Here is a 26,682-nt window from a genome sequence, read left to right as displayed (position 1 = left end):
TTTCACTATGGTTCATTGTTAAATGGAGCTTGAAGTAGGGTGACAGTCCTAAAAGCCATCCACAAACAGTGACTTAAGAAACATGACATAAAACAAATAATAACTGGAATCAAACCTCCATATTCTTTTCAATAAATAAATTGCAATGTTGAATCATTTATCATTTTCAGCAATGTTCTAAAATGTCGATTTTTCTGATTGTTGTAGACAACACAACATTTCACTCAAAATTAGAGCATTCAGTAGAACACATTTTTTAGATATCAATAGAAAATATAGAGTCAACATAACATTTCAATGGATGGTGTTGTTTAACTTGTGGGCTCATAATGTGATATGCCTCCCAAAATAATTATCCTAAATTATACACTTAAGTACCATAATGTTTAAAGTGTGTATTTTGATTTTGCAGTCTGAACTTTTCTTTAGTAACTGCCTGTATTATGAAATAAATACTGCCCCAGATCAAGTGTTCACTGTAAGTTTTTACTCTTACCTGGCAGTATCAGTAGTAGAACTCATGTCATCAAAGCCCAGATCGACATTTAGCATAGGGTTGGTTCTGGAGTAAAATGTATATGGAAATTCAAATATAAATGCAGATTGTAATAATAATAGTGAAAGAAACAACATAAACAAACAGAACAATGATAAATTATAATGATCAACAAACCAAATTGCTTTTGGGATAAACAAGCTTTAATTTTCCTAGATGGATGGAGGGATAAATGGATCATTGAGAAAGGTAAATTGTCACTCCATGAAACAATGGAGTGAGTTGAATTACTTCATGTATTAAACACACATTTTGTTAGATTTTAGTGGCCTCTAAATTGTATTCGATAATAGTTGTAGATTACATTATAATAGGTGCCGCAATGTAAGCCAATCATATGAAGCCTCATAGAAGCTTCCATAGGCATGAAAGTGTAAATCAATAACAGTCCTGAAACAAGACCACAACGTATTCCACTGTTAAATATGATGTGGAATTAGTAATTTTTCAAATTGTAGCTTTGACTAAGGCAGTTTTTTTCTCTACAATAATTCCAACTGACCAGATGTATTCGTTTAACTCACTGTGAAAATCTTACCTATCCGAGTTAAACTTATTTGTTCCTGGTATGGCTTCCACTTCATGTACCTCTCCAGGCAAGGCTTTTGCAACTTTTGAAGCTTTGACAGCTCGTAACTTTCTTTGGTGGCTGTAAAAATCAATATGATAAGTTGTCAGTCTGCAGGTTACATATAGTCTGTAGGTTACATCTACCACTATTCCTTTATGGTCACAGAATGCATAGCTCCACAAAGTTCGTGGAATACACCTAATTAATGCAAGATATGCTGAATAGGCACACACACGTGCATCAAGCTAGTAGAGTAGGCGTAATAAACTGCTTAATTATACAGGAGCCATGTGTAGGATCAATAACTTAAGATCAAATTATAAAAATACTTAAAACCTCATATCACACACTTACAAACTTTTATTTTCCTAGGAAGGAGTGAAATGAGAGTCATGCAAATATGTAACATACACAATGTCAATTTTTAAAATTAAGTAGATAATTAAGAAATGATGTATTGCTTCTAAAAAGATGTAATTATTATTTTGATCTCTTCAGTATGCAATGTCACGATCTGCTTCCATCTGCTTTGCAACATCTCCCTTAAAAATGCTGCTTGCCTTCTGCAGCCCCTGTTTGTTTTGAGCTATGTTAGTCTTGCCGTGTTTCTGTTCCTGGATGCAGTACCTCCATGCCGCCAAAGGTGCTGCTCTTTCACTATGGACATTTTTACTCACTGGTAGGAGTGAATCTCTGCTCCACTTTAATGGTACACATGTGTCTGTCAGTATTTATGTCTGTTCCTTCTAGAGATGGGCGGGCTCGGTTCCCCGAGAACCGAACCCACCCGAACTTTGGGTATCCGAGTACCGAGCCGATGTAGGCTCGGTACTCTCCCGCCCGTTTGAAATCCAAATCGAGGCCGAACGTCATTGTGACGTCGTCGGATCTCGGGGCTCGGTTCTCGCGATACTTAAAGATTATAAATACACGCCTCCACAGCAATCCATCGCCATTTGACAGAGGGAGAGAGCAGGGTGTAGTCACAGGCTAATTAGAGCAGGGACAGAGAATACAATATTCTGATTACAATTGTGCTAACAACAATCGCTAGAGAAGAGAGGAGGATAGAGGAGATTTTTTTTTCTCAATATTTGGCACTCAAAGTGCTTTTTGGGTGTCTCCCATTATTTTGCCTAAATATTTCTGGCTGTCAAAATTACTATCTGTCAGCAGTATCTTACCAAATAATTTTTAACACTCCATAGTGCTTTTGGGGTGTCCCCCATAATTGTGCATAAATATTTCTGGCTGTCAAAATTACTATCTGTCAGCAGTATCTACCAAATAATTTTTAGCACTCCACAGTGCTTTTGGGTTGTCCCCCATAATTGTGCATAAATATTTCTGGCTGTCAAATGTCATATTTGTCAGCAGTATGTACCAAATAATTTTTAGCACTACAAGTGCTTTGGGCTCAGAATGGATTCAAAGCAGTCCACAAATGAGCAGAATGAGCAACCAGGTTCTGTCACCAGTCCTGATGGTAGTGTTTCCAGTACGTCATCTGGGCAAGGCGATGTCAAACTACACAGTGTTTCGAAATCAGTCCAAAAAACACACACCAACATTTTTTTTTACTGTGTTGAAGCAAAAAAGAAGTGTAACTGATCAAAATTTAAGTGCAGATAAAAAAAAAATTGCCAACATGCCATTCTACACACGCAGTGGCAAAAAGAGAATGAGGCCTTCGCCTTTCTCTATTAGTGGCAGATCCAAAAATGTTACTGAGCCTACAAGTGGTGCACAACTACTGTTACGCATCAAAGCCGAGCTGCAAAATAACAGTAACGCATTAGAGTATAATGTTTGCTCTGAATCAGAAATGACACCAATCCTTGTGGAGAGTCCATCCAACAGTGGGATGTCTAATCGTGAGCATTCTGTTAGTGTACCCATAAAGAGGGGCCCTTTCAGCAGTTCTGCTGATGTGTGCCTGAACAGCCTGAGTGTAGCTGGTGATACACCAAGTGATGATGACACTTTGTCTTTAGAAGAGGATGTGGGGGAGATTTGGTTATCCGACGAGGGCGCTGATGATGATGCGGTTGATTGTGTAAGTCCTGCACCAGAGGCAGCAGTGTGGCACCAGTTCTGACACGTGAGGTTCTGGCACCAATTTGCACTTTCCAAACACAAGCAGGGATGACGCAGGTGGCAGACCACAACAGTTTGACATCTGGGCTGGTTTGAAGGATTTGTCATAAAAATGTGTGACCTTGACCATAACTCCAACCAATCCTACTATTAACATACAAAGGATGGTGGAGGGCCCAGCAGGGATTAAACTGTATTTTTCCTAATTTTCACTAATAATGTTTGGGTGTAATATACACCCAAAGACGAGTGCTCAATTGAGGAAGAGGAAGACAAGCAGGCTTGTCTGTAGATTTTGCAGGCAAATTGTGCTGCGTTATATAGATAACACCCAAAGAGAAGATCTCCATTGCTCCATTGCTAATTGTAATTGCTGAAATAGAAATAATAGGGCTGACAGTCTTGGTCTAAATCTGCAGTTACATTTTATTGTACCATAGCTCACTGCGAAACAGGAGAGGTGGCAGGGTTTAGTGATAATCTTCCTCAAACAATACTAATTCATCCCACCATCATAGAAGTCTGTGTAGTATGATGTAATTGCCGATAATGGCCTTCCAAAGGGAATGACTAGTTGATTTTAGGGCAGAGCTGTAACGATTTTTGGGCAATTCTTTTACAGCAGAGCAAATATCAAAATGTTGTGCGGACTCATCTGCATCACCACTGGGTGTCTTGGGAAACCAATTTTTTTTACGACAAGCAGTTGCCAGAGAAACTGAAGGAGAAGAGGTCAAAACAAGATGTTGATAAGTCTGGGATCCTTGCAAAGAAAATTAAGTATTTAATCTACAATTAAAATATAGTTAGCACATTTACTTTGTTTTATTTCACACTATAATTTTCTGTAGCACCTTTTCAAAATGTATTATAAAGGCAATCACTTGACTTAAGCTAACCGTGTCTGCACTTTCTTCACAGGTAACTACTTCGCTGGACTAAAGTATATTCCCCTCAAATCAGTGGCGGATCCAAAAGCGATCGCCCCCCTAGCAGGGGCTTGCTGCCGGCGGCTGAACACTACGTGCAGTTCTGTTCAGCAGCGACAGGCAGGGACAGTGTGCTGCCCGGCCGCTCTGATTGTGTTTTAAACACAATGAGAGCATCCGGGCAACACACTGTCCCTACCTGTCACTGCTGAACGGAACTGCACATTGTGTGCAGCCGCCGGCAGCTTCAGATGTCAAAAAGAGGGCAGGGCCTAAATCGCCCCCCCTAAATCGCCCCGGGTAGAAGTATTCTCTAGATCCGCCCCAGCCTCAAATGCTAGTCTTCTTGCAGCTGCTGCATTCTCCTACATGCTGTTGCAGAAACCAGATATTGACCCTAAATGTTTCTGGACACAAACAGCATCTCCTGCATGTCATTCTTACAAAGTTCTGTAAAACCAAGTTGATAGTGTGTGCAAAACAGGAAATGTGATGGAATTCAACCCCGCTGTAATGCTTGACCAATATTGGGGTCGTAATCAGAAATGACATATCCTCAGGAGAGTCCAAGCAGGATTAGCCATCTTTCAATGACATCCCTTAGTTTGTCAGCTGTATGCTTCTTACTGAAGCCGCTGATACACAGAGTAGCCTACTTCTCAAAAATGTGACGTACCTGGGTACATGCTTCTGCTGACCATGCTGGGGAAGGTGAATGACCAACCCAGTGGACTTTCACAGTCATATAATCTTTAGTTTGCCCAGTTCCGCTTGTACACATATCTGTGGTTAAGTGTACAGTGGGTAGAATGCCATTTAGTCGCCCAATAATTAAATTTTTATGAACTTTCCGGTACAGGAGAGAATTAGCTTTTCTAGTAAAATGGTATAGTGATGACATTTGCTAACAGGGACAGAACACCTCAATTAAATGTCTTAAACCAACTGTATTAATAGTGGACATTGGACGCAGATCTAACACTAGCATAGTACCCAGGGAGTCTGTGATCCGCTTTGCGACTGGGTGACAGGTTTCATTCTTGCTTCCTCTTGCAAAGGATTGTTTAACTGCCAATTGTTGGTTCAGGGGATATTGATTATGAAGGTGTTGGGGGGGAAGATTGCAGGTGCTGGGATGTAGATGAGAGAAGGGAGGTAGATTATGCTGGACTGCTTGTTGTTATTTTTTTTAACCTAAGTTTCGGATTTACCCAACAGTTTTCCAAGAACTTGCTGAAAAATTACAAAACATGGATGAGGATCCCAGATGGTTAAGGTCCCTACCTCTACTGAGTGTGGCTTTAAAAACGCTACAAATGGCTAGACAACTGTTGCCAGGATTTGTGTAAAAATAATTCCACACTTAAGAGGTGGATTTTTGGTCTTATGCCCAGGCATGACAATGGCCTTTTTGTTATCACTGGCAAGAACTGCAGCAATTTTTATTTTCAAGTGTATGAAAATCATATTGTGACATAGGAGGTGGTCAAAATGTAATAAAAAAATGACTGGAAATTAGTGTTACTGAGGTTAATAATAATGTAGCTACAAAATAATACCTAAATTATGTTATTTTAGCACCAATAAATGTAATTTTTTTAACAATTAGAAAAAAAACAAAAAACAAAACCAAAACACGCAAGGGCGGTTTTGCAAAACCAAAACCAAAACACGACGGTAATCCAGATCCAAAACCGAATACAAAACCAAAACACGGGGGTCAGTGACCATCTCTAGTTCCTTCCCATGTACCATGCTGGTCATTGTTGTTGCTATATGTTCCTTGTTGTGCTGTTCCTTATTGTGCTCCTGGTGAACCTGTTCTCAGGGATTTCCTCTCCTTAGCTGTGATTTTCTGCATTGAAATGTGACACGCAATAAGTGCTTACCACTCTCAATTGGCTTATGGGCTCTTAACGGGCTCTCAAAACCCATCTGTTCCTTAAGGCCTACCATTCAATCCATCCACATAACCTTCTCCTTCCTTGTTCTTTTCACCTCCCACTTTCCTGTCTCCTCTTGTGCTTGATCCCCTCTACTGACTCCCCTTGTGCCTGCTGTCTGTTTCACTTCCCCTTAGTATATAAGCTTGTATGAGCAGGGCCCTCTTCCCTTCTGTCTCAATACCATTTCTTCTACTCCGACACCACTGTACTTGCTATGCTTGGAGATATTGAAGTCTTGGCTATACTTGTTTTACTCTGTACTGTTGTACCCTTGTTTACTGTCTGTACTGTATTTTTGTATTTTGTGTGGTGCGGCAGACACCTTGTGGCGCCATATAAATTAATAATAATAATAATAAGAAGAAGAAGAAATAATAAGTGGTGAGAGATAAGGTTCAAGTTGTAACAACAAGTCTGTACATATACCTCTTCTTCATGCAGCACAGGGAGATAATCATAACGATGATGAACAGAAGCAGGGCACCAGCCAGGCCTGCAATAATTCCATAAAGTTTGTCATTCGGGTTAACTAACCCAGGTCCATTTGGGTTTGCCTGAGGATTAACAAAAACATGGAATTTGCATAGGTATCTTAACATATTAACTTGCTTTGAGGTTAGCACACTAGACCAATATCCTCATTCAGATTAACCATCAAAAGTAAGAATTGGGAGAACATGAAAAATGATTCAACTTTCCTAAGTAAAATACAATAGAACTCTTATTTTGCATTTTTCAAGGGACCAGGAAACAGAACTTTGAGTAAAAGTCAGTTTGACATTAGTGCATTTTATTGTTAAAAAGTTTGCTGAAGCTTGTAAAATTATTTTATAAAATCACATTAGTGCATTAAAATAAAATGTAAACTTGGGAAAAAATAACATCTGAGCAAATATTGATATAAATAGCATTTGTTTCACTAAAATATGAATTGCTGCAACATACTGCAGTAACACAAAAAGTAGTGTACAGAAATTTGACTGCACAAAATATTCTCTCATTTCAATAGACCACTGATTGGTCCCAGTATAGATAACGGTACCTAAAACCCTGTTCCATTATACTAAAATAGTAAAATTATATAAATTAACACACATACAATTGATAAATCAACTTTTACTGAAATAAAAACTCAACTAAATCCCGTCATTCAACATTTTAGTAATAAAAAAAATGTATTCTTTATATGTAATACAAGGGACATCTTCTATATTTGGAATCCAAGGGAAAGGAAAAACTCCATAAGAGACACTGCATACTGCTCACTTTGAGCCCCACCACATAATGAAAGAAGAATGAGTTGATTGGGAGTTTCATTAGCAATTATCAACGTTGTGATGCACCTGCCATGTAAATGGCCCATTCAAATAAATGCCCTATTCTTTTCAATGGGGTTTCTACATGTAGTGCATTAGCGCATTGAAATGCATGGGTCATTGACATGAATGGGAAAACACAGCACAACACTGCTCTTGCAATCCCTATTGGGGGGTAAATGTATCAAGCTGAGAGTTTTCTGGCGGGTTTGAAAATCCAATCAGATTCTAGCTACCATTTATTTAGTGCATTCTGCAAAATGACAGCTAGAATCTGATTGGTTGCTATAGGCAACATCTCCACTTTTCAAACCCGCCGGGTATGTACAGAATGCGCTCCCATAGAGATAAATGGACTTATTTAGGTGTGATTACATACAGGGCCGGTGCTAGCATGTCCGGCGCCCCCCTGCAAAAAATTATTTTGCGTCCACTAAGGGATGTAATTATTTGTTCATTCAATAATGCTTTTTCTTTCAATACAAATCATATAATACACTTTACTAAAGAGAGTAATACAAATAAATATATTACAGCAAACATGAATTGCTATATAAATAATATAAATGAAGAATATGTATTTTTTGTAATAAGATTTACAATTTTTGGCAAATTATTTTGGTTGTGTCCCCTCCTTCATCACACTGTGCAACCTCTTCGTTACACTGTACCCTCTCCTCCATCACAATGTGCCCTCTCCTCATAAAACTGCTGCCGCCTTCTCATCCACACTGCTGCCTCCCTTTTTTTTATCATCGGTGCTGTCCCCCTCCTTCTTGAACATTACTGTCCCTCTCCTTTTTCCCCACATACTGCCCCCCTCGTTTTTCATCACATACTGTCCCCCTCCTTTTTCCACATTACTGTTCCTCTCCTTCTTGAGCATTACTGTCACCCTTCTTTTCCCCCACATACTGCCCCCCTCAATTTTCATCACATACTGGCTCCCTTCTTTTTCCACATTACTGTCCCTCTCCTTCTTGAGCATTACTGTCCCCCTCCTTTTCCCCCACATACTGTCCCCCTCCTTTTCCCCCACATACTGTCCCCCTCCTTTTCCCCCACATACTGTCCCCCTCCTTTTCCCCCACATACTGTCCCCCTCCTTTTTGCCCACATACTATCCTCCTCCGTTATTTACTTACCTATCTATGGCCTTCTTTCCTTCTCTTTTCTTCTCTTCTTCTCTCTTCTTCTGATCTCGCCGGCTTGGTGTGCTGCTCCTCTCTGTGCGCTCCTCACTGCTAGTGTCGGGACGTGATGATGTCATGCCCAACACTGTCAGTGAGAAGGGAGCAGAGGGGAGGGGAGGAGGGCGCCGGCGACGCCGGGTTTTTTCTCTAATTTTTTTTTGTTTAATGTGGCGGTGGTCAAGCGGGGACGGCAGGCGGGGGGAGTGCCCCTCAGTCTTGAAACCCACCTGCCTTGCTTACCCCACTTACTGCGTTCTGTCGGTCCTGGTTACATGCTTTGAATGCCGGAGATTGATAAAACAGAATCTCAAAAAAATATATGCTGCAATGCGAATATGAACGCAAATGGGTATGGATGCATAGAATGGGTTTTACTTTACCAAGAACATAATATACTTTGAAATTGCATTAAAAACGCAAGTCAGGTGAAATTCCAAGGGGCCTAATATACAATGTAAGCAGTTGATTACTACAGAAGCATCTAAGTAGCAGTTAAAAATATTATCTCTATCAATTTGCATAAAGAAAAGTAAAATATATCTCACTTGAGACCGGCTTTTGGCAGCTGCCTAGGGTGCCAGGCCGGCACCACTGGTGTCTGGCATATTGTGCAATGCTGTGCGGCGGCAGCTGAGTTTAACTTCAAAAGCCCCCGGCTTCAGACAATTTCAGATCCAGGGGGGGCGAGTGATTGCGCCCCCTCCGCGCATACAGCCGGCTGCCCTGTCCCTCCTCTCAGCTCTCTATTCTTTCATGTGCCGCCTTCCCTGTCCCTCTTCTCATTCTCCCTCCTCTCCCTCCCCCCTCACTGCCTGTCGGGTATGATGTCATCATCACATCCACACATTGTCAGTAAGGAGCAGCGAGGAGCAGCTGCCTGAAGAACAGATCAGGTAAGTAAAGAATGGTGTCCTGGGGGGGAGGGGGCAGTGTGATGCAGGGAGGGGCAGTGTGAAGCAGGAGGGGGGCTGTGTGAAGCAGGGGGACATTGAGATGCAGGGGGAAGAGTGTGATGCGGTGGGAGCAGTGTGAAGCAGGGGGACAATGTGATGGAGGGGGTAGAGTGATACGTGGGGCAGTGTGATGCAGGGGGATATTGTGATGGAGGGGGAGGAGTGTGATGCGGTGGGGGCAGTGTGAAGCAGGGGGACAATGTGATGGAGGGGGTAGAGTGATACGGGGGGCAGTGTGATGCAGGGGGATATTGTGATGGAGGGGGAGGAGTGTGATGCGGTGGGGGCAGTGTGAAGCAGGGGGACAATGTGATGGAGGGGGTAGAGTGATACGGGGGGCAGTGTGATGCAGGGGGATATTGTGATGGAGGGGGAGGAGTGTGATGCGGTGGGGGCAGTGTGAAGCAGGGGGACAATGTGATGGAGGGGGTAGAGTGATACGTGGGGCAGTGTGATGCAGGGGGATATTGTGATGGAGGGGGAGGAGTGTGATGCGGTGGGGGCAGTGTGAAGCAGGGGGACAATGTGATGGAGGGGGTAGAGTGATACGGGGGGCAGTGTGATGCAGGGGGATATTGTGATGGAGGGGGAGGAGTGTGATGCGGTGGGGGCAGTGTGAAGCAGGGGGACAATGTGATGGAGGGGGTAGAGTGATACGTGGGGCAGTGTGATACAGGAGGATATTGTGATGGAGGGGGAGAAGTGTGATGCGGTGGGGGCAGTGTGAAGCAGGGGGATATTGTGATGGAGGGGGAGGAGTGTGATGCGGTGGGGGCAGTGTGAAGCAGGGGGACAATGTGATGGAGGGGGAGGAGTGTGATACGGGAGGCAGTGTGAAGCAGGGGGATATTGTGATGGAGGGGGAGGAGTGTGATGCGGTGGGGGCAGTGTGAAGCAGGGGGATATTGTGATGGAGGGGGAGGAGTGTGATGCGGTGGGGGCAGTGTGAAGCAGAGGGATATTGTGATGGAGGAGGAGTGCGATACGGGGGTGCAGTGTGAAGCAAGGGGACAATGTGATGAAGGGGGTAGAGTGATACGGGGGACAGTGTGAAGCAGGGGAACACTGATAGAGGGGAAAGTGTGATGTAGGGGTGGCATTATGAAGCAGGGGACATTGTGATGGAGGGGGAGGGGAAGAGTGTGATGCGGGGGTGGAGCAGTGTGAAGAAGGGGGACCTTGTGATGGAGGGGGAAGAGTGTGATGCAGGGGGGGCAGTGTGAAGCAGGGTGACATTGTAATGGAGGGGGAAGAGTGTGATTCAGGGGGGGCAGTGTGATGCAGGGAGGTTCAGTGTGATGCAGGGGGGACAGTCGCGTGATGCAGGGGGGGCAGTCGCGTGGTGAAGCAGGGGCATTACGGTGAAGGGACATGTCAAGGCTGTCTATTTGGATGACTTGTCATTTCCATTTGGCCCAATAAAGGAAAGAAGAAGCCCATTGCTTTTAACAAGTGCATAATACATAGACAAGTACTCAAATCGTAATAAAAATTCAAGTGTGTGAGGGTCTGGGATGTGGGTATTTGGAGTGTGCGGGGGAAGGGTGGGGGGGCAGTAGTTTGAAACTTGGCCTAGGGCGCAAAGACAGCTTGCACCAGCCCTGATCTCACTGCAGTAGAGATTCCATAGCAGGCTTCTATAAGACTTGTTATCCATCATTACAAAGTCATTTACCTAAGTTCAATAGCATATTTATCCTTTTGGTGGCTTTTATCATCAAATCTCTAAGAATTAATTTAGTGAATCCTACATTTCAATTATACTTGGATATTATATGCAATGACCCATTGTGGCGTCATAGTAAACCACACACCCCAGTAACTACAAGCAGGGGTCATCAGAGGGGGTGTTGGTTGGGTGAGTTAGACGTTTGCGAAGAGAGCAGTGACTCAGACTGGCTGCTATGCTGACACAGCCCAGCCTGCTAGAGAGTGAGAAGAAGGATGAGCTGTAAAAAGGTGGAGAAAGGGGAAGGAGAAGAAAGCAAAGAGGGAGAGCAGAGACAGAGAGGAGAGGTGACGTGACAACCGGGGACCCGGGACAGTGTAGGAGGACGTCCTGGGCTTCCCTGACATTGCCTGGGAGCAGTGGCTGCAGCAAGGGGCAAGTAATGTGTGTTTCAGAACAAGGACTGAAGAGAAGGGGGGGGGGGGATTGCTGCTAGTGGCAGCAAGCATACACTAAAGGATGTAAGAAAAGAGACCCTAGAGAAAGGTTTGTAGCAAAGAGAGGCAGCTGTGGGAAACCCATGAGGGACAGAGAGTACACTAGAGAAGAGTGTTATAGCCTCAGGGATTTTACCTCTGTAGACCAGTCTGAGAGTACACAGAGAAAGGGTCAGAGCTGTAGGTGTGTGTGTTGGAGATAAGATACATTGTGAATCCTGCATATGTATACTGGAAACAGACAGAGGCTGAACTGTGAGTAACTGTGGAACTACTGTGACCAGGAGAACCTGCTATGTCGTGTCAAAACACACCAGCAGTTTAACATGTGTGCAGGAGAAGTAAGGAAATATAATTGCAAACATACTCGTATTGCATATTTAAGAACTTTGCTGGAGACAATAAGGAACTATATATATTTTCTTTATTTCTTTGAAACAAAATTTGCTGGAGCGAAAAAGTTGTTTAAATCAAAGAGTTCAGTTTATGATAGAGAGAGTCTGGCGCCCAATTTATTGTGACCTTTATTGCACTGCACCACTAAGTTACATCACCTGTGTCTCACCACCTGCAAAGAGACTATGTAAAAAATACCTACATGTGCACCTCCTTATCAAGCCCAGGAGCTAGCCTGGGCTTGATAGGGAGGTGAACTGCCTAACCTGTGCACCTCTCACATTACATACCAGGACACGGGGTTACATATATTTTGTAAATGTACGTTATTGATAAACTTACAGGCGTTACCAGTGTCTTTCATACTGAGTATCTTGTCTTGCAACCATGTCTTCTTAACAAGCAATTTCACCTACCCTGGGACCTTTTCTATCTGGAAGAACAGCCAGTTGCCACCAGATTTAGGGGTCTATTTATGACCTCAGCACGGTAGCCCACAATATGTATCGCACTGGGATCATGTGCCATCCTGAGATACCGTTACTGTGCTGTAAATAATTAAGTTAAAGTTGGCGAGATCTATGATTTCTCTGCCATTAACCCTTTAATAAATAACAAAAAGCAGTGAAAGAGCCTTTTGCTGGCATTTGCGCCAGAATTTTGCTCTTCACCGCTTCTTAAATAGACCACTTAAGGGTATATTTACTAAACTGCGGGTTTGAAAAAGTGGAGATCTTGCCTATAGCAACCAATCAGATTGTAGTTATCATTTATTTAGTACATTCTACAAAATGACAGCTAGAATCTTATTGGTTGCTATAGGCGACATCTCCACTTTTTCAAACCTGTACTTTAGTAAATATACCCCTTAGTCTTTTCTCTTTGTATTAGTGCACTGGAGTCTTTCAGTACATATTTCCATTACATCAATTACTATTCTATAATGTAAAACATACTGATTTTCAAATGTCAAAGCTGACTTAGGGGTCTATTTATCATTTGATGTAGAGCCAAAACTGCAGAGAAAAGTGCTGTTTTCTCGGGAGAAAAGTGTATGCACTGTTTGTGCAAGTTAACTAGCGGTCAACCACTTGTTAACACACCATATACCTCTACGGGACAGAGTTTGGACAGGTGGTGTTAGATTACCTTGCTACTGTGTTTCAGGACCCAGGACCCAGGCCGGGGGGCTGGGGGGGGGGGGTGAGCTCATCAGAGAATAGGTAGCTCTTCCTCATCTCACCTCACCTCCATGGCAGGTTCAAACATTTTAAAAAGAACAATTTGAATAATGGCATCTAGGACATACTTGCCAACTCTCCCGGAATGTCCGGGAGACTCCCGCATTTTGCAAAAGTCTCCCGGACTCCCGGGTGAGTGTGGCAATCTCCCGAATTCTGCCCACTTCACTAGGAAGTGCCCACTTCCTAGTGAAGTGGGCAGAATTAGGTCCCAAACGCCGCGATTCCCGGTGAATCGCACCGTTTGGCCCCGCCCCCACTGTCAAATGAGGCGTTTGCGTCATGACGTCACATGGGGGCGGGACCAAAATGATGCGGGTTTTTGGCGCCCCGCCCACCTCCCCTGGTAGGCTCCCGGAAGAGAGCTGAAGAAAGTTGGTAAGTATGATCTAGGACTCTTGCATTTCCCTGCCAAAAAAACTACATGTAAACACCAATTGTAATGCATGTATATATTGCATATTTTTAAAGGTATATTCCTTGTTACATAGATGTTATATTTTGCACTCAACGGGCCTGATTCATTAAGGAGAGTAAAGCATAAAAAAAGAGTAACTTTGTACCTGTGCAAAACCATGTCGCATTGGAGGGAGAGGTAAATTTTAAATGTGGGGACAGATTTATAGTTGGGATAGGGCATGTCCTAGATCAACTTTAAATTTCAGTGTAAAAATTAAAGTATTTGTGTGCTATATGAAAATACAGCCAGTAATTAAGTTATATGCAAAATAATTAACTCATTTGCACCACTTGCATTGTAACATGGTTTGTCCCAGGGAACATTTACTCCTTTTTTTTGCCTTACTTTCCTTAATGACTCGGGCTCAACATCTCTTTTTTGTTCATCAGAAATTTACTGAAAAAGAGACCATTCTAGAAATAGAATATTATAGCATGTAGAATGTTATAGCATTGCATATTAAAGCATTTCTTCTGAACAGCCATAGAAATATAAATCTATTTTCTTCTAATGATTTTGTGACCCAGTCGCTGCGCATGCATTAGGCTGCTGGCAAAAGAGAAGAGGTCTACTACCGAGGAGGGTTGATTTTGCTGGTGATCGCCCAGCAGCAAAAGATTGATAAATACCGTCAGTATCAAAATATGCATCAATGCGAAATACACAACAAATGATACCGCCATAAAATGAAAAGGTATGATAAATAGACCCCTTAGACCAGAGGTGCTCAGTCCCACTTCTCAAGAGCTACCAACAGGTCATGTTTTTAGGATTTCTGTTTGCAGAAACAGGTGTGACAATTACTGACCCAGCCAAATAGATGAACTCACCTGTGCATGATTAAAGAAATCCTGAAAACATGAACTGTTGGTAGCTCTTGAGGATTGAGTTTGGGCACCCTCTACCTTAGACCCTTCTAAAAAATTTATAAGTGAAATTAGATGAAGATTTCTACTAAACTCTGTGAAGCCCTCCTCTTACCATGCACTGTTCACCCTCTAAAAAGTGGGAGAATAGTGCATACATTTTATGGTCATCCTGGAACGTGAAATGTCATCTTTGAATGCTGGCACATTATTAAACGAAGGAATGCGCCAAACTCATAACAAACAATCCTTCCAATCAGGGTCAGAACACTGCACCACTGAGCCCCATAGCAAAGTTTGCGGGAGGGGGGCAATGATGCAGCTCCAGTGGCTTCAATACGCATGTGACAGACTAGCGCTTGCTCATAATAGGCGCCCCTATTAGAAGGTGTAATTATTGGCACCCTACCCAGACACCACCATCTTTCCGCATTATTTCACGTTCCTGTAAAAACAAGAGCATTTGTATTTGCTCATGAGGTCACAAATTAAAATTTTCTCTGAAGGTCGATATTTTTGCAACTCATAATCTTACTGACTGTAATCAATAAATAAGTACTTTTTCTATTTAGTTCCACTTTGTCTTACTGTATATATAATGCAATTTATCTCAAATGAATTACATTTTCTGAACTTTAATTTAGTTTGCTATATACTCACAATGACATAGAGGCCAAGACTTAGAAGAACAGCCAGAACTTCTTCATTGCTCTGAATAATGCTTAAAAAGATAAACATAAGTTACTGAGCATTTTTCCATCAATTCTATCATATTTGTAAAAAAAAAAAAAAAAAACTGTAGCATGACTTAATTAATCCTTTTGGCATGACCTATTATTAATATTATTAACGCTTATTTATATAGCACCAGCATCTTCTGCAGCACTTTACAACTGGACTTGGCTTCATCAGTGCTGTATGATTCATTGGTTTACAAAATACTCAACTACTTGTTTTAAATACCAAAATGTGATGGTTAACTGAAAGCAGAAGAATACAGATCGAAAAATATAATTATTTCTTAACGTGACCATTACCAGAGATAAACATGGTGACTGATACTATTAATAGTATCAGTATCATATAATACTTGGCATAGCATAAATTGTTATTGCTGGATATAAGACTGAAATACTAAGAAAGTGTGGGCAAGGGGGTGGATGGCATCTTTCCCATGGGCTGTTCTTGTTTTTACAGATAAGAAAACAGTGGATCATGTCAGTGCTTTAATTGGTGAGGAAATCTCCTGTATAAATCACCTATAGGCTGTATAGTTATGTGCTGGTCCTGACTAGCCCATACTAACAGTTACACAGTAGATTCCTGCACAAAGCTTTGAAGAGGTAAAAGATAGAGCGATAGTTATCCTATATAGTTGCAAGCTCCAATTCCTTTCTTCTCATAGTAGCCCTTTAATTTAATTTAAATGAGTGCTATATGGGCTACTAAACTGGCCTGACTGCGCATAATAATGACATAGTACATATCAAGAATACTTCTAGATAGACATAGGGCCTTAATTAATAACATTGTGTTGTCACCAATCATATGGATATGAATATCAAACAATCATACTTTGCAAATTGCACTAGCAAATATCACAGCTTAAATCTAATTAGTTGATCTGGGTTGCCATAAATTTATCTTGATAAAACTGCCCTGGAATCTATTCCTTTGTTCCTTTCAGTGCATTTATGTGCTGAAGCTGCAAACTAAAAGGAACAAATAACACTACATACACAGAGGAAATAAACACATTATATGCTACTCAGCAGGTTATACTTTTATTTACTGCAGAAAACACAAACTGTAACAATGTGTACATATTTACTAACATATATAAGTGTGAAACATGATAGTAGAGTGTGGGTACTACTAACCTGGCCAGGTCTTCTGGTGCTATGGCTGTGCCATTAGTGTATAAACAGTACACAGACAAGACACTCCGGTCACTAGCTCTGGCAGGGAGAAACGTAAGAGAACAGTTCAATTCCTATTGTTTTACTGTGCAAAACTGTAATTATTTGTGGAAGAGGTGATTGTACAGACAATACAATGTATTCCCGAATTTAGAAAACAAATCTGAAAAGCTGTATACTTTGCAGGAAATTCAATTCCCTGCACCCCATAGAGGTGATGTCCAGCAGCTCATCGCGGGGAATTGAATTCCCCCAAATGTTAGAGAAAAGGAATTCAATAGCTCTCTCCTAATTAAGGTGTCCTATTAAATAACTAAATAACTGTTGAATCTTAAAAATGTGATAAGGGGGCTTTAAGGGTGAGTTAAAGCCCTGCGGTGTAGTGTTATGGGTAATCATGCTTAGGAAAACCCTCTGAAGATAAAGAGTTGAGTAGATGACAACACAGGCACTGATGAGTTTTGGATAAGGTTTGTATAAGTGTACAGGTACTTAGGTTTTAATTGTTTGACATTAGCTGATTGCAGATGACGAAATGATATAAAATATTGAGCTGAGGTTGAACTCTGTAGAGCGAGGAGTTTTCCCATTCACACAATATGCTACAGCTAAGCATGAAGATATACAATATTTGGTTTGATTTTCTGCTTAAAACATGAAGGCACATCACATTTAATTCATATTTATGAAGTTACCGAGCATTGGTTTTTTTGGTGGATCCCTCAGCTTCAAGCCCAGCCACAAACACAGATGCGTCAGTTGCCTTCATCAGTTCTCTGTCACATAAAAAAACAAAAAAATTACATCCCTGATATTATTGTTAACATGACACAAGGTGTTTAAAACAGTATTTAATACTGTAGTATTACATGCTAAGTTTCTGATAACAAAGCACATGTCATTAAAGGGAGTGTCCACTACCAGATGACTTGTAGTTATTGACTTTGTGCATGTAGTTATATCATCAGACAGAGGTGTTTATTTCTATTATGACTGTATATGACACAGCTCTGCTGAGCAAAGAATGCAAATATAACCAGAGCAACTGAGGGGTATATTTACTAAACTGCGGGTTTGAAAAAGTGAAGATGTAGCCTATAGCAACCAATCGGATTTTAGCTTTCATTTATTTAGTACTTTCTACAAAATGACAGCTAGAATCTGATTGGTTGCACAGGCAACATCCCCACTTTTTCAAACTTGCAGTTTAGTAAATCTAGCCCTTAGTGTCATGTGAATGGGAAATGAAACAACTCTGGTGATAGCTATGACTGAGAAACATAGGAATCCAGAAAGATAAAACTTAATATTTAGCAAAAGTTACTGCTAGCACATTTTAAAAAAATTCCCTCTTATGAAAGGTTTGCATACAACAAATGTTCTAGTATCTAATTGATGATATAAAAAAAAGTGTGCATTTAAATGTTGCTAATTTGCATTTTTCAACAGCCGTTATCTCTGATATTGCATCCTACTAAGGGGTCTATGCATCAATCTAATGTGGTGCCACTAAATATGCATCGCTGCAAATCGCAATGATGCATATTTAAGCACCGCTGGAAAGCATCATTCCGGGGCTACTCTGGGAGCCCTGGCGAAGTGACCCCTCTTCTGCGAAGTCTTTTTCCTCTTTACAGGTAGCCTATCGCTGTCGGTGAAAGGAGGAAGTGCTGTGCGCTTCCACTTTAACAGATTCTGCGAAGCCAGAGAGGCTTCAGAAGCATCCCATAGGAAAAGCGCAATGCAATGCTTTTCAAAGCTTCATGCATTGCACAACTTTGTTCTCCTCATAGTACTCTATAGGTACTGAGAAGACAAACGTTAAGTGAGTTATGGCTGGAGAAATTAAAGATTTCTCTTGCCAGAAGCCCTTCATGCATTCTGTGATGGCCATTTAACGGAGAAAACTGCTGTTTTCTCCGTTGTAATGGCTCATTACACTTTCATCCATAGACCCCTAAATAAAGTATTACTATAATATTATTAAATACTGTTTGAATAACAATATATACAGCACGTTTATGATAAACCTAGTTGTTTACCACTTTGTCCTATCTGTGGCATAAATGTATATGATGGAAGTATGATTTATCAGGTTGTTTGTGGAATGTTCTATAATAAATATGTTAGTTCTTACCCAATGATCCTAGGCGAATTTTGCGTCAATTCTTCAACAGACTTTGTGAAATACAATGTTACTCGGTAAGACTCGTCTATCGTAAATATCTACCGTCAAGGGATAAGAGAAAAGCAAAAGATATATATCATTACTCAATGTATGTAGAGAAAATGAATACATCACATTATATGGATGCATTTACTGAAGAAGGGGGACAGAGACAGATGCTGAAGGGGGGGGGGACAGAGTGAGATGCTGAAGGAGGGGGCAGAATGAGATGCTGAATGGGGGACAGAGTGTGAGATGGCGAAGGGGATATAGAGTGATATGATGAAGGGGCACAATATGATGGTAAAGGGTCAAAATAACGTAAGATGTATTTAGGCCCCAACTACTTAAAAAACGGGACTAACCGGTAATTATTTTGGCTTAGGGGTGCCTTGGAAAAATTATGGTGACCCTAAGGGTGCCCCGTACTGAGAAAGTTTGGGAACCACTGGCCTAGTGGATGCTGAATAGAGAAGGGAAGAGAGGAATTGTTTAATTTTTACAATTCTTTCTTTCTCCATTAATTTCTATGATGTTCCAACAGGCAAAATAGTTCAAACATGTCTAAAAAAAACCTTCCATTCTTCTGACGATTTTCATGTGCAGTTTTCCAAACCACACATTCATAAATTGCACGGCTAACATAAATGCCCTTTCAAAAACTTTTTGTGCGGTTTGGTCAATGGTAAATCGAAAATTTTACCACCTGCACCTAAAATTACATTTGGCGCAAAAGGTTTTGCACCTTTTACATCCCCCCAGGTATACTTTATTGGAAACCCTAGTTCTAGGTACATTTCAACAAATGTAATTATTAGTATATTCAAACACACATAAGGTCATACATGCACTATAGACAGTTCTGGTCATTAGTTTAAGACATAAATGGGTCTAAATGTTTAGTGGATGGTGTCAATCAAAGTTCAGTGAAAAGTAACATAAAATATGGCGTTTCCGGGTGATCCGGGGTCTATATTCATCATCATCAACATTTATTTATATAGCACCAGCAAATTCCGTAGCGCTTTACAATTGGGAACAAACATTAATAAGACAATACTGGGTAATACATACAGACAGAGAGGTAAGAGAACCCTGCTCGAAAGCTTACAATCTATATTGACACTCGTAAGAACAGGTGCATTCAGGCACTGATATCAAAATCATGATATCTGCACAATTTCAAATCAGTTTTCTCCTGTTACTTTCGATTCAAAAAGTGGCCTCAGCAACTTTTATATAAAAATTTATAAATCAATGATTATTTTCACATAATTGACGCCCTCAGAAGTATAAAGCAATATTTATTGAGATCTATTCCATAATTATTTAGGTGCCAAATGCATGCATATATATCTATATAAAAGTTTATACAATGTTATAGGAGATAAAATTATGTGCGCGTGTTTTTTTTTTATTTGCTCTATTTTTCATTTTTAAACTTTGAACAATTAAAGCAGAGTTTGACACTTCCCAAATACTTTGTACAAGGAGTTAGGAAGTGATACTTAATGTACACGTATAATACCTTTTTTAAAGGCACTACAAAGGTCTGTAGCATTATAAAATGTGGTGTGAAAAATGTTTTTCCAAAATGTATCCGTATCTAGATTTGTGCATATTGTAGACTTGTGTCCCAGTACACCCCAAGAAACGGAATGGGGACTTGCAACCATGAGTTAATTACAGTAAGGGCGTGTTCGCATAAGGGTGTCATAATCTTATATCTTCACCAAAAAAGTTCTTCACTCATGGGCAGAATTAATCCCTCGCTTTTTACTTACACTTACATAGATGTTACAGTCTTAATGCTCAGGAGCTGGTTCATTAAACGCTGTTCCCTTTCCTTGGTGGAATACCCTCAAGCACAGAAATCCACTAATAGCGCATTATCCTTTTAAACAATTTATTAATACTTAAAATGCACACAAATAAAAAACAGGGATGAATAGCATTATTATTAATAATAAACCTGGTTACTCTGTCATACATTTTCATGTAGGTCTTGTGCTAAAATTAAGATATTTGAAGGATGTGTGTGACTGACTGAGCAGGTTTATCCTATTGTGATTTTGTTTGTTAGAACATGGTAGTTTGCTACAAGATTTTCCTTGTGTGTGTCCAAGCAAATTTTGCTCCTACACTATCTACTTCCCGCTACTTTATGATCCAGACATTGTCTTAGGTATGGGCATAGAAGATGATTGTTGGAGAATTACCTAGGACCCAAAAATAATTTCAAGCTGGAGGTATGCTGGCTAATCCAGTCACATAGATAGGTGTCTGGTGGTCGTATCATATGTTTGGCTCTGACAGAGTTCCATTAGCACAGTCAGACAATAATGTCATTCAAGTTCATCCACCCCTAATTATCTCGTTTGAGATCTGATGGCTCTCCACCATATGTAAGTCAGGAAGGGTAATTTTTATGAGATGTGGTGCCAGGTTCTATTCCAACAGCTATTAGGGTAAGCGGCATACTATAGAAAAAGAGGCAGTGAACTTTGATCTGCCACTAAAGGGATTGCCGTTGGTTTCACATAAGTTAAGTTTCTAATTTAAATGTTTCCAATTGAAGAATTAAAAACCTTACATTAGAGTCATGGCCAAAAGTTTTGAGAATGACACAAATATTGTTTTTCACAAAGTCTGCTGCCTCAGTTTTTATGACGGCAATTTGCATATACTCCAGAATATCATGAAGAGTGATCAGATGAATTGCAATTAATATCAAAGTCCCTCTTTGCCATGACAAGCAACTTTATCCCAAAAACATAATTTCCACTGCATTTCAGCCCTGCCACAAAAGGACCAGCTGACATCAGGTCAGCGATTCTCTGGTTAACACAGGTGAGAGTGTTGATGAGGAAAAGGCTGGCGATCATTCTGTCATATTGATTGAGTTAGAATAACAGACTGGAAGCTTTAAAAGGAGGGTTGTACTTGAAATCATTGTTCTTCCTCTGTTAACAATGGTTACCTGCAAGGAAACACGTGCAATCACCATTTCTTTGCACAAAAAGGGCTTCAAAGGCAAGGATATTGCTGCTAGTAAGATTGCTCCTAAATCAACCATTTATCGGATCATCAGGAACTTCAAGGAGAGAGGTTCAATAGTTGTGAAGAAGACTTCAGGATGCCCAAGAACGTCCAGCAAGCGCCAGCACTGTCTAAAGTTGATTCACCTGCAGGATCGGTGCATCACCAATGTAGAGCTTGCTCAGGAATGGCAGCAGGCAGGTGTGAGTGGATCTGCACGCACAGTGAAGCGTAGAAGATGGCCTGGTGTCAAGAAGGCCAGCAAAGAAGTCACTTCTCTCCAGGAAAAACATCAGTGACAGACTGATATTCTGCAAAAGGTACAGGGATTGGACTGCTGAGGACTGGGTTAAAGCATTTTCTCTGATGAATCCCATTTCAGATTGTTTGCGGCGTCTGGAAAAATGCTTGTCTGGAGAAGGAAAAGTAAGCGCTACCATCAGTCCTGTGTCACGCCAACAGTAAAGAATCCTGAGACCATTCATTTGTGGGGTTGCTTCTCAGCCAAGGGAGTGGGCTCACTCACAATTTTGCCTATGAACACAGCCATGAATAAAGAATGGCACCTAAACATCCTCCAAGAACAACTTCTCCCAACCATCCAAGAACAGTAGGGTGAAGAACAATGCCTTTTCCAGCATGATGGAGCACCTTGCTATAAGGCAAAAGTGATAACTATGTGGCTCGGGGATCAAAATATTGAAATTTCGGGTCCATGGCAAGGAAACTCCCCAGACCTTAATCCCATTGAGAACTTGTGGTCAATCGTCACAAGGCGGGTGGACAAACAAAAACCCACTAATTCTGACAAACTCCAAGCATTGATTAGGCAAAAATGGGCGGCCATCAGTCAGTATGTGGCCCAGAAGTGGATTGACAGCATGCCAGGGCAAATTGCAGAGGTCTTCAAAAAGAGTCAACACTGCAAATATTGACTCTTAGCATAAACTTAATGTAATTGTCAATAAAAGCCTTTTGACACTTATGAAATGCTTGGAATTTTACTTCTGCAAGCAGCAAACTTTGTGAAAACCAATACTCGTCTCATTCTCAAAGCTTTTGGCCATGACCGTACAATAACTACGTTGCAGAAATAAGAATCAAAAGTGTGTTGCACATGAATATCATGTGGCTGTAGTCTTACCTTAATAGAGCGTGTGGCATGGAGTGGTGGGGTCCCTTTATCCATTGCTAATACAGAAACCTGGTATTGACCCTTCAATGTTTTATCCAGATTACTGGCAACTCTAAAAAACAACAGGTTGCATTGTTCACCAGTTTAATACACAATCTGAAAAAAATATTTCAGTAAACATAACAATGAAGACAACTTACCTGATAGAGCCCATATAAATGTTATTTTCAGGGAGAGTGCTAATGCTGAAAATGTTTCCTAGTTGCTGTATTCCCCCACTGGAGAGGACGAATTCCACTTTGTCGATTGAGAAGGTTATAACTGCATTTTGTCCACTGTCTTTATCTTGGGCCTGGAATAGAAGAAACATTTTAAATATATCTTTGAAAAACAGTATTAAAGATGTCATCAACAAAACAGTGGCCTTAATTTAGAGTTACAAGTAAATCCAGCTAGAAGGTGCAATTTTGCACCACGCTGGGCTGCGGGGGAAAGGTGGGGAATTTATATGTGTAGACAGATTTAGAGGTTCATTTAGAGGTGGATGTGAGTCAATTTGCATCCAGCTCCAAAACAGTAGCGTTTTTGCCAGTTGTACAGCATGTATTAACAGGTCTGTATACTTACGCCCCACAATAACAGTGTAAAGATGTGGCTTGACAATAATAGTAGTAAATGCCGTTTTTACTGGCATTTCTAGCTACATTAAAAAAGGCATTTCAAATGCTTGGGGGTATCTAGTCCTTCCAGTTACCAGACAAAATGAAACTGTAATGTCCCTGCCAATTTGATTCACTTCTTTTGTGTTACAGAGGAATATTTGTAGTCATACTTCCCCTGTACTCACCTTGTTAGACTGTTTGCATCAGAGCTACAGTATGTAAACACAGTGTAGACCTTAAATGTAACTCATTCTAGCCTTTTCTCCTTTGTGTGCTGTGATCAGACACCTTTCCATCTCCAACACAAAGTCAATAGATTACATATATTGTGTGGTGTTGTACTCTTGCTTTTTGTAGACTTTAGTTCTGCCTCGAAAGTACCTCCCGAGACACTGTTATTATTCCTAATTGTTCCAAGTACAATTTAAATAGACTTTCACAGGTTTATTTTAATAGAGTTTCTCTAGTGCACATCAGGTACATAATGGTAACTCAAGCTGTATTCTGGATTCAGGATTTATTTTTGATACTTGTTAATTATAACGCTGCCACTAAACTCACCAGTGTCACTTTCACTTGAATTCATACAAGTAAGAATCCAGAAACTTTCTGTTAGTTACGCTGATGTGAAACAGAGTAGTTACAGTGGCACCCGTAAAAGCTAATATGATTATGCCTATTTGATTTGATAAATGATTCATTGAGCTAGGTAGTGGGCAATTTGATAAACATCAGTAGAAGTGGAAAAAGGGGTGCTGGTGAGTTACAGTAGCTCCTGTATAATTAAGGAGTACCCTTTTCTCATTAAAATGAGACTAGTTTCATATTTTTCAATTAGCCTTATTTTATAAAGAAAGTAAAATGCTATCTGATGCAAATCTGCAATTCTAGTTTTGAGTCACACTTGCAAGAAAGATTCTTGAATATATAAGCAGGTACATATTGAAAAGGAACAGTTTAAAAAAACAACGATTTACCTTCACAGAGGCCACTTCAGTAGAAATAACAGCAGTTTCAGGTATAACGACTGGAAATATATAGATAAGTCAGTAAATTATGGACATGCTGGGATGCAATATAACGTAATTCCGAAAAGCCACATTGCAAGAGAGTAGCACATTTAAACAGTCATTAGCCAACATCAGCAATATCTGCCACCTAAAAAAATGTTTCCCAGTTTCCCATACACAGTTCTAGGGCAGTGATCGTGCTACATGGGGATCTGGATAAGTTATGTTGGGGTGTTCCATATCTCCTGTGCATATCCAGCACTTATATAATGCTGACCCGTCCCCAGCCCTAACACTCCTTCAATGTCGCGCATCTGTCAATGGATCTTTCCTCCCATCTGTCCTGGAACCTGGATTCAATGGAAAGTCCCCTCAAATCTGGACTGTCCCGCCTAAGTTGGGATGGATGTGGAGAATGCAGGTTTCGAGAACTCTCAACGGGTCATATTTTTAGAATTTCTTTAATAATGCCAGGTGAGTTACATCTATTTGGCTGGCTCAGTATTTACCCATCTGTTACCATAGACAGAAATCCTCAAAACATGAATCCAGTTCTCTGAGAAGTTTGAAGCTACAACTTTCAGATAAGCCATATTTACATCAGTTTAATGTGCGCACATTTGCTCTTATAAACTTCTCATTTAAAGTGACTACTACAATATTGTACTCTTTCTTTTTTTCTTTTTTCCTTATTATTATTAAAAAGAATTACAATAGGAAACAAGCACATTAATAAAACAAGACAGGTTATTAAAAGACAGACTGAGAGATAACAGGGTCCTACTCGCAAGCTTTTTTTCGAAATATATGAGATTGATACATGAGGTGAAGTGCCACTTATTGCACATTTTGTCATACCAGGTTGCAATGGGAGAACTTGCTTAGTGGGACTCCATGATACAGTCACACAGCAATGTTGGTTTGCGGGTCAGAGGAATGTTTCAGTATAAGAGTATAGGAGTATAAATGTGTAGCGTCATACAAAATTAATATGCATTTAAAATGATCAACTTATATACAGAGAGCCATTGAACTTTATGATATGGGAGTGATACATAAATAAAATACATAAGGCATAATTGATTATAGCCATGACATAGTGAACAGTATTATTGAGTGATATTTAAGATAAATGGTAGAACAATATACATAATAGGAGGTAGATATGTCTTTAAACATTGTAATCAGTTAACGAGGGAAGGGAAAAGGGAAGTAAGTTATTTATTATTTATGTATTATTGTTTATTTGTATAGCGCTACCATATTATGCAGCGCTTTCCAGAAAGTGTTAAATCATTCACAGTAGCCCCCAGATGCACAGGAGCTTACAACCTAAATTTCCTACCACGCAGTTGGTGAGTAGTGAAGAGAAGCAGAAAGGGAGACAGGGAAATTGACCGACCCGCGAGACTGCTGCGCAGTGGAGAGCACAGGAGTTAACATTAGGAGGGAAATATTGACAGATACGTAGATAGCTATTAGTCATGCAGTAAGTTTATACTTGTCAATAAATTAACAGTTGTTAGTTGGTCAATGAAGTAGCGGTCAGTTAGTTAGTCAGCCTATTAGCAGTCTATCCATCAGTCAGACAGAGCAGTCATAAAGAGTAATGACAAAGTGACAAGTAAATTAGAAATAAAAGAGGGAACATTCTAGAGGAAGGTTTATAGAGCAGGAATAGATAGTATAAAACAGCAAGTAAGAGTATGCAGGAAGCACAGGATGTCAGTAGAAAGAGAGACATCCACCATTGCTGAAGCAGAGTGTAGTCTTTGAGCTGCAGGAGCTAGTCGTCATGTTCCACAACTGTTCCAGCATGAGCAAAAGGACATGGGTCAACCTCGCCAAGCCGACAGTTCTGTATCTCTAGGACAGCTAAGTAGTACCACCAACGTAAAAACACTCATAAACATAAAGGTCTTAGTGGTTCAGGATAGGTGAAATGTTTCAAATAGTTTGTTGTCTATAGACAGTTAGGCCAACTATCAAAATAAGAGAACTAAATCTGATATTGAAGTGAGTGATAGTTTGAGCCAATTAAGGATCCACTATGAGTGAAC

The 26,682-nt window shown here is 40.5% G+C and overlaps 1 protein-coding gene across 1 annotated transcript in view; it reads right to left on the bottom strand.

Moving 5' to 3' along the window:
- CDHR2 (cadherin related family member 2) overlaps positions 1-26,682 on the bottom strand; it is a 185,834-nt gene that overhangs the window by 2,855 nt on the left and 156,297 nt on the right. Inside the window, exons 21-30 of the mRNA XM_075209134.1 lie at positions 24,590-24,639; positions 23,151-23,302; positions 22,960-23,062; positions 18,747-18,835; positions 17,305-17,385; positions 16,571-16,648; positions 15,351-15,411; positions 6,526-6,653; positions 1,095-1,205; positions 497-562 (exon numbers count right to left, since the gene is read on the bottom strand). Coding sequence (XP_075065235.1) covers positions 497-562; positions 1,095-1,205; positions 6,526-6,653; positions 15,351-15,411; positions 16,571-16,648; positions 17,305-17,385; positions 18,747-18,835; positions 22,960-23,062; positions 23,151-23,302; positions 24,590-24,639 — 919 coding nt within the window. The remainder of the gene's footprint in view (positions 1-496; positions 563-1,094; positions 1,206-6,525; positions 6,654-15,350; positions 15,412-16,570; positions 16,649-17,304; positions 17,386-18,746; positions 18,836-22,959; positions 23,063-23,150; positions 23,303-24,589; positions 24,640-26,682) is intronic.

Source organism: Mixophyes fleayi, chromosome 4 (assembly GCF_038048845.1).
Source record: "Mixophyes fleayi isolate aMixFle1 chromosome 4, aMixFle1.hap1, whole genome shotgun sequence".
Taxonomy (NCBI): domain Eukaryota; kingdom Metazoa; phylum Chordata; class Amphibia; order Anura; family Limnodynastidae; genus Mixophyes; species Mixophyes fleayi.
Note: the sequence above shows the minus strand (reverse complement) of the source record. Positions and strands in the feature narration are given on the sequence as shown.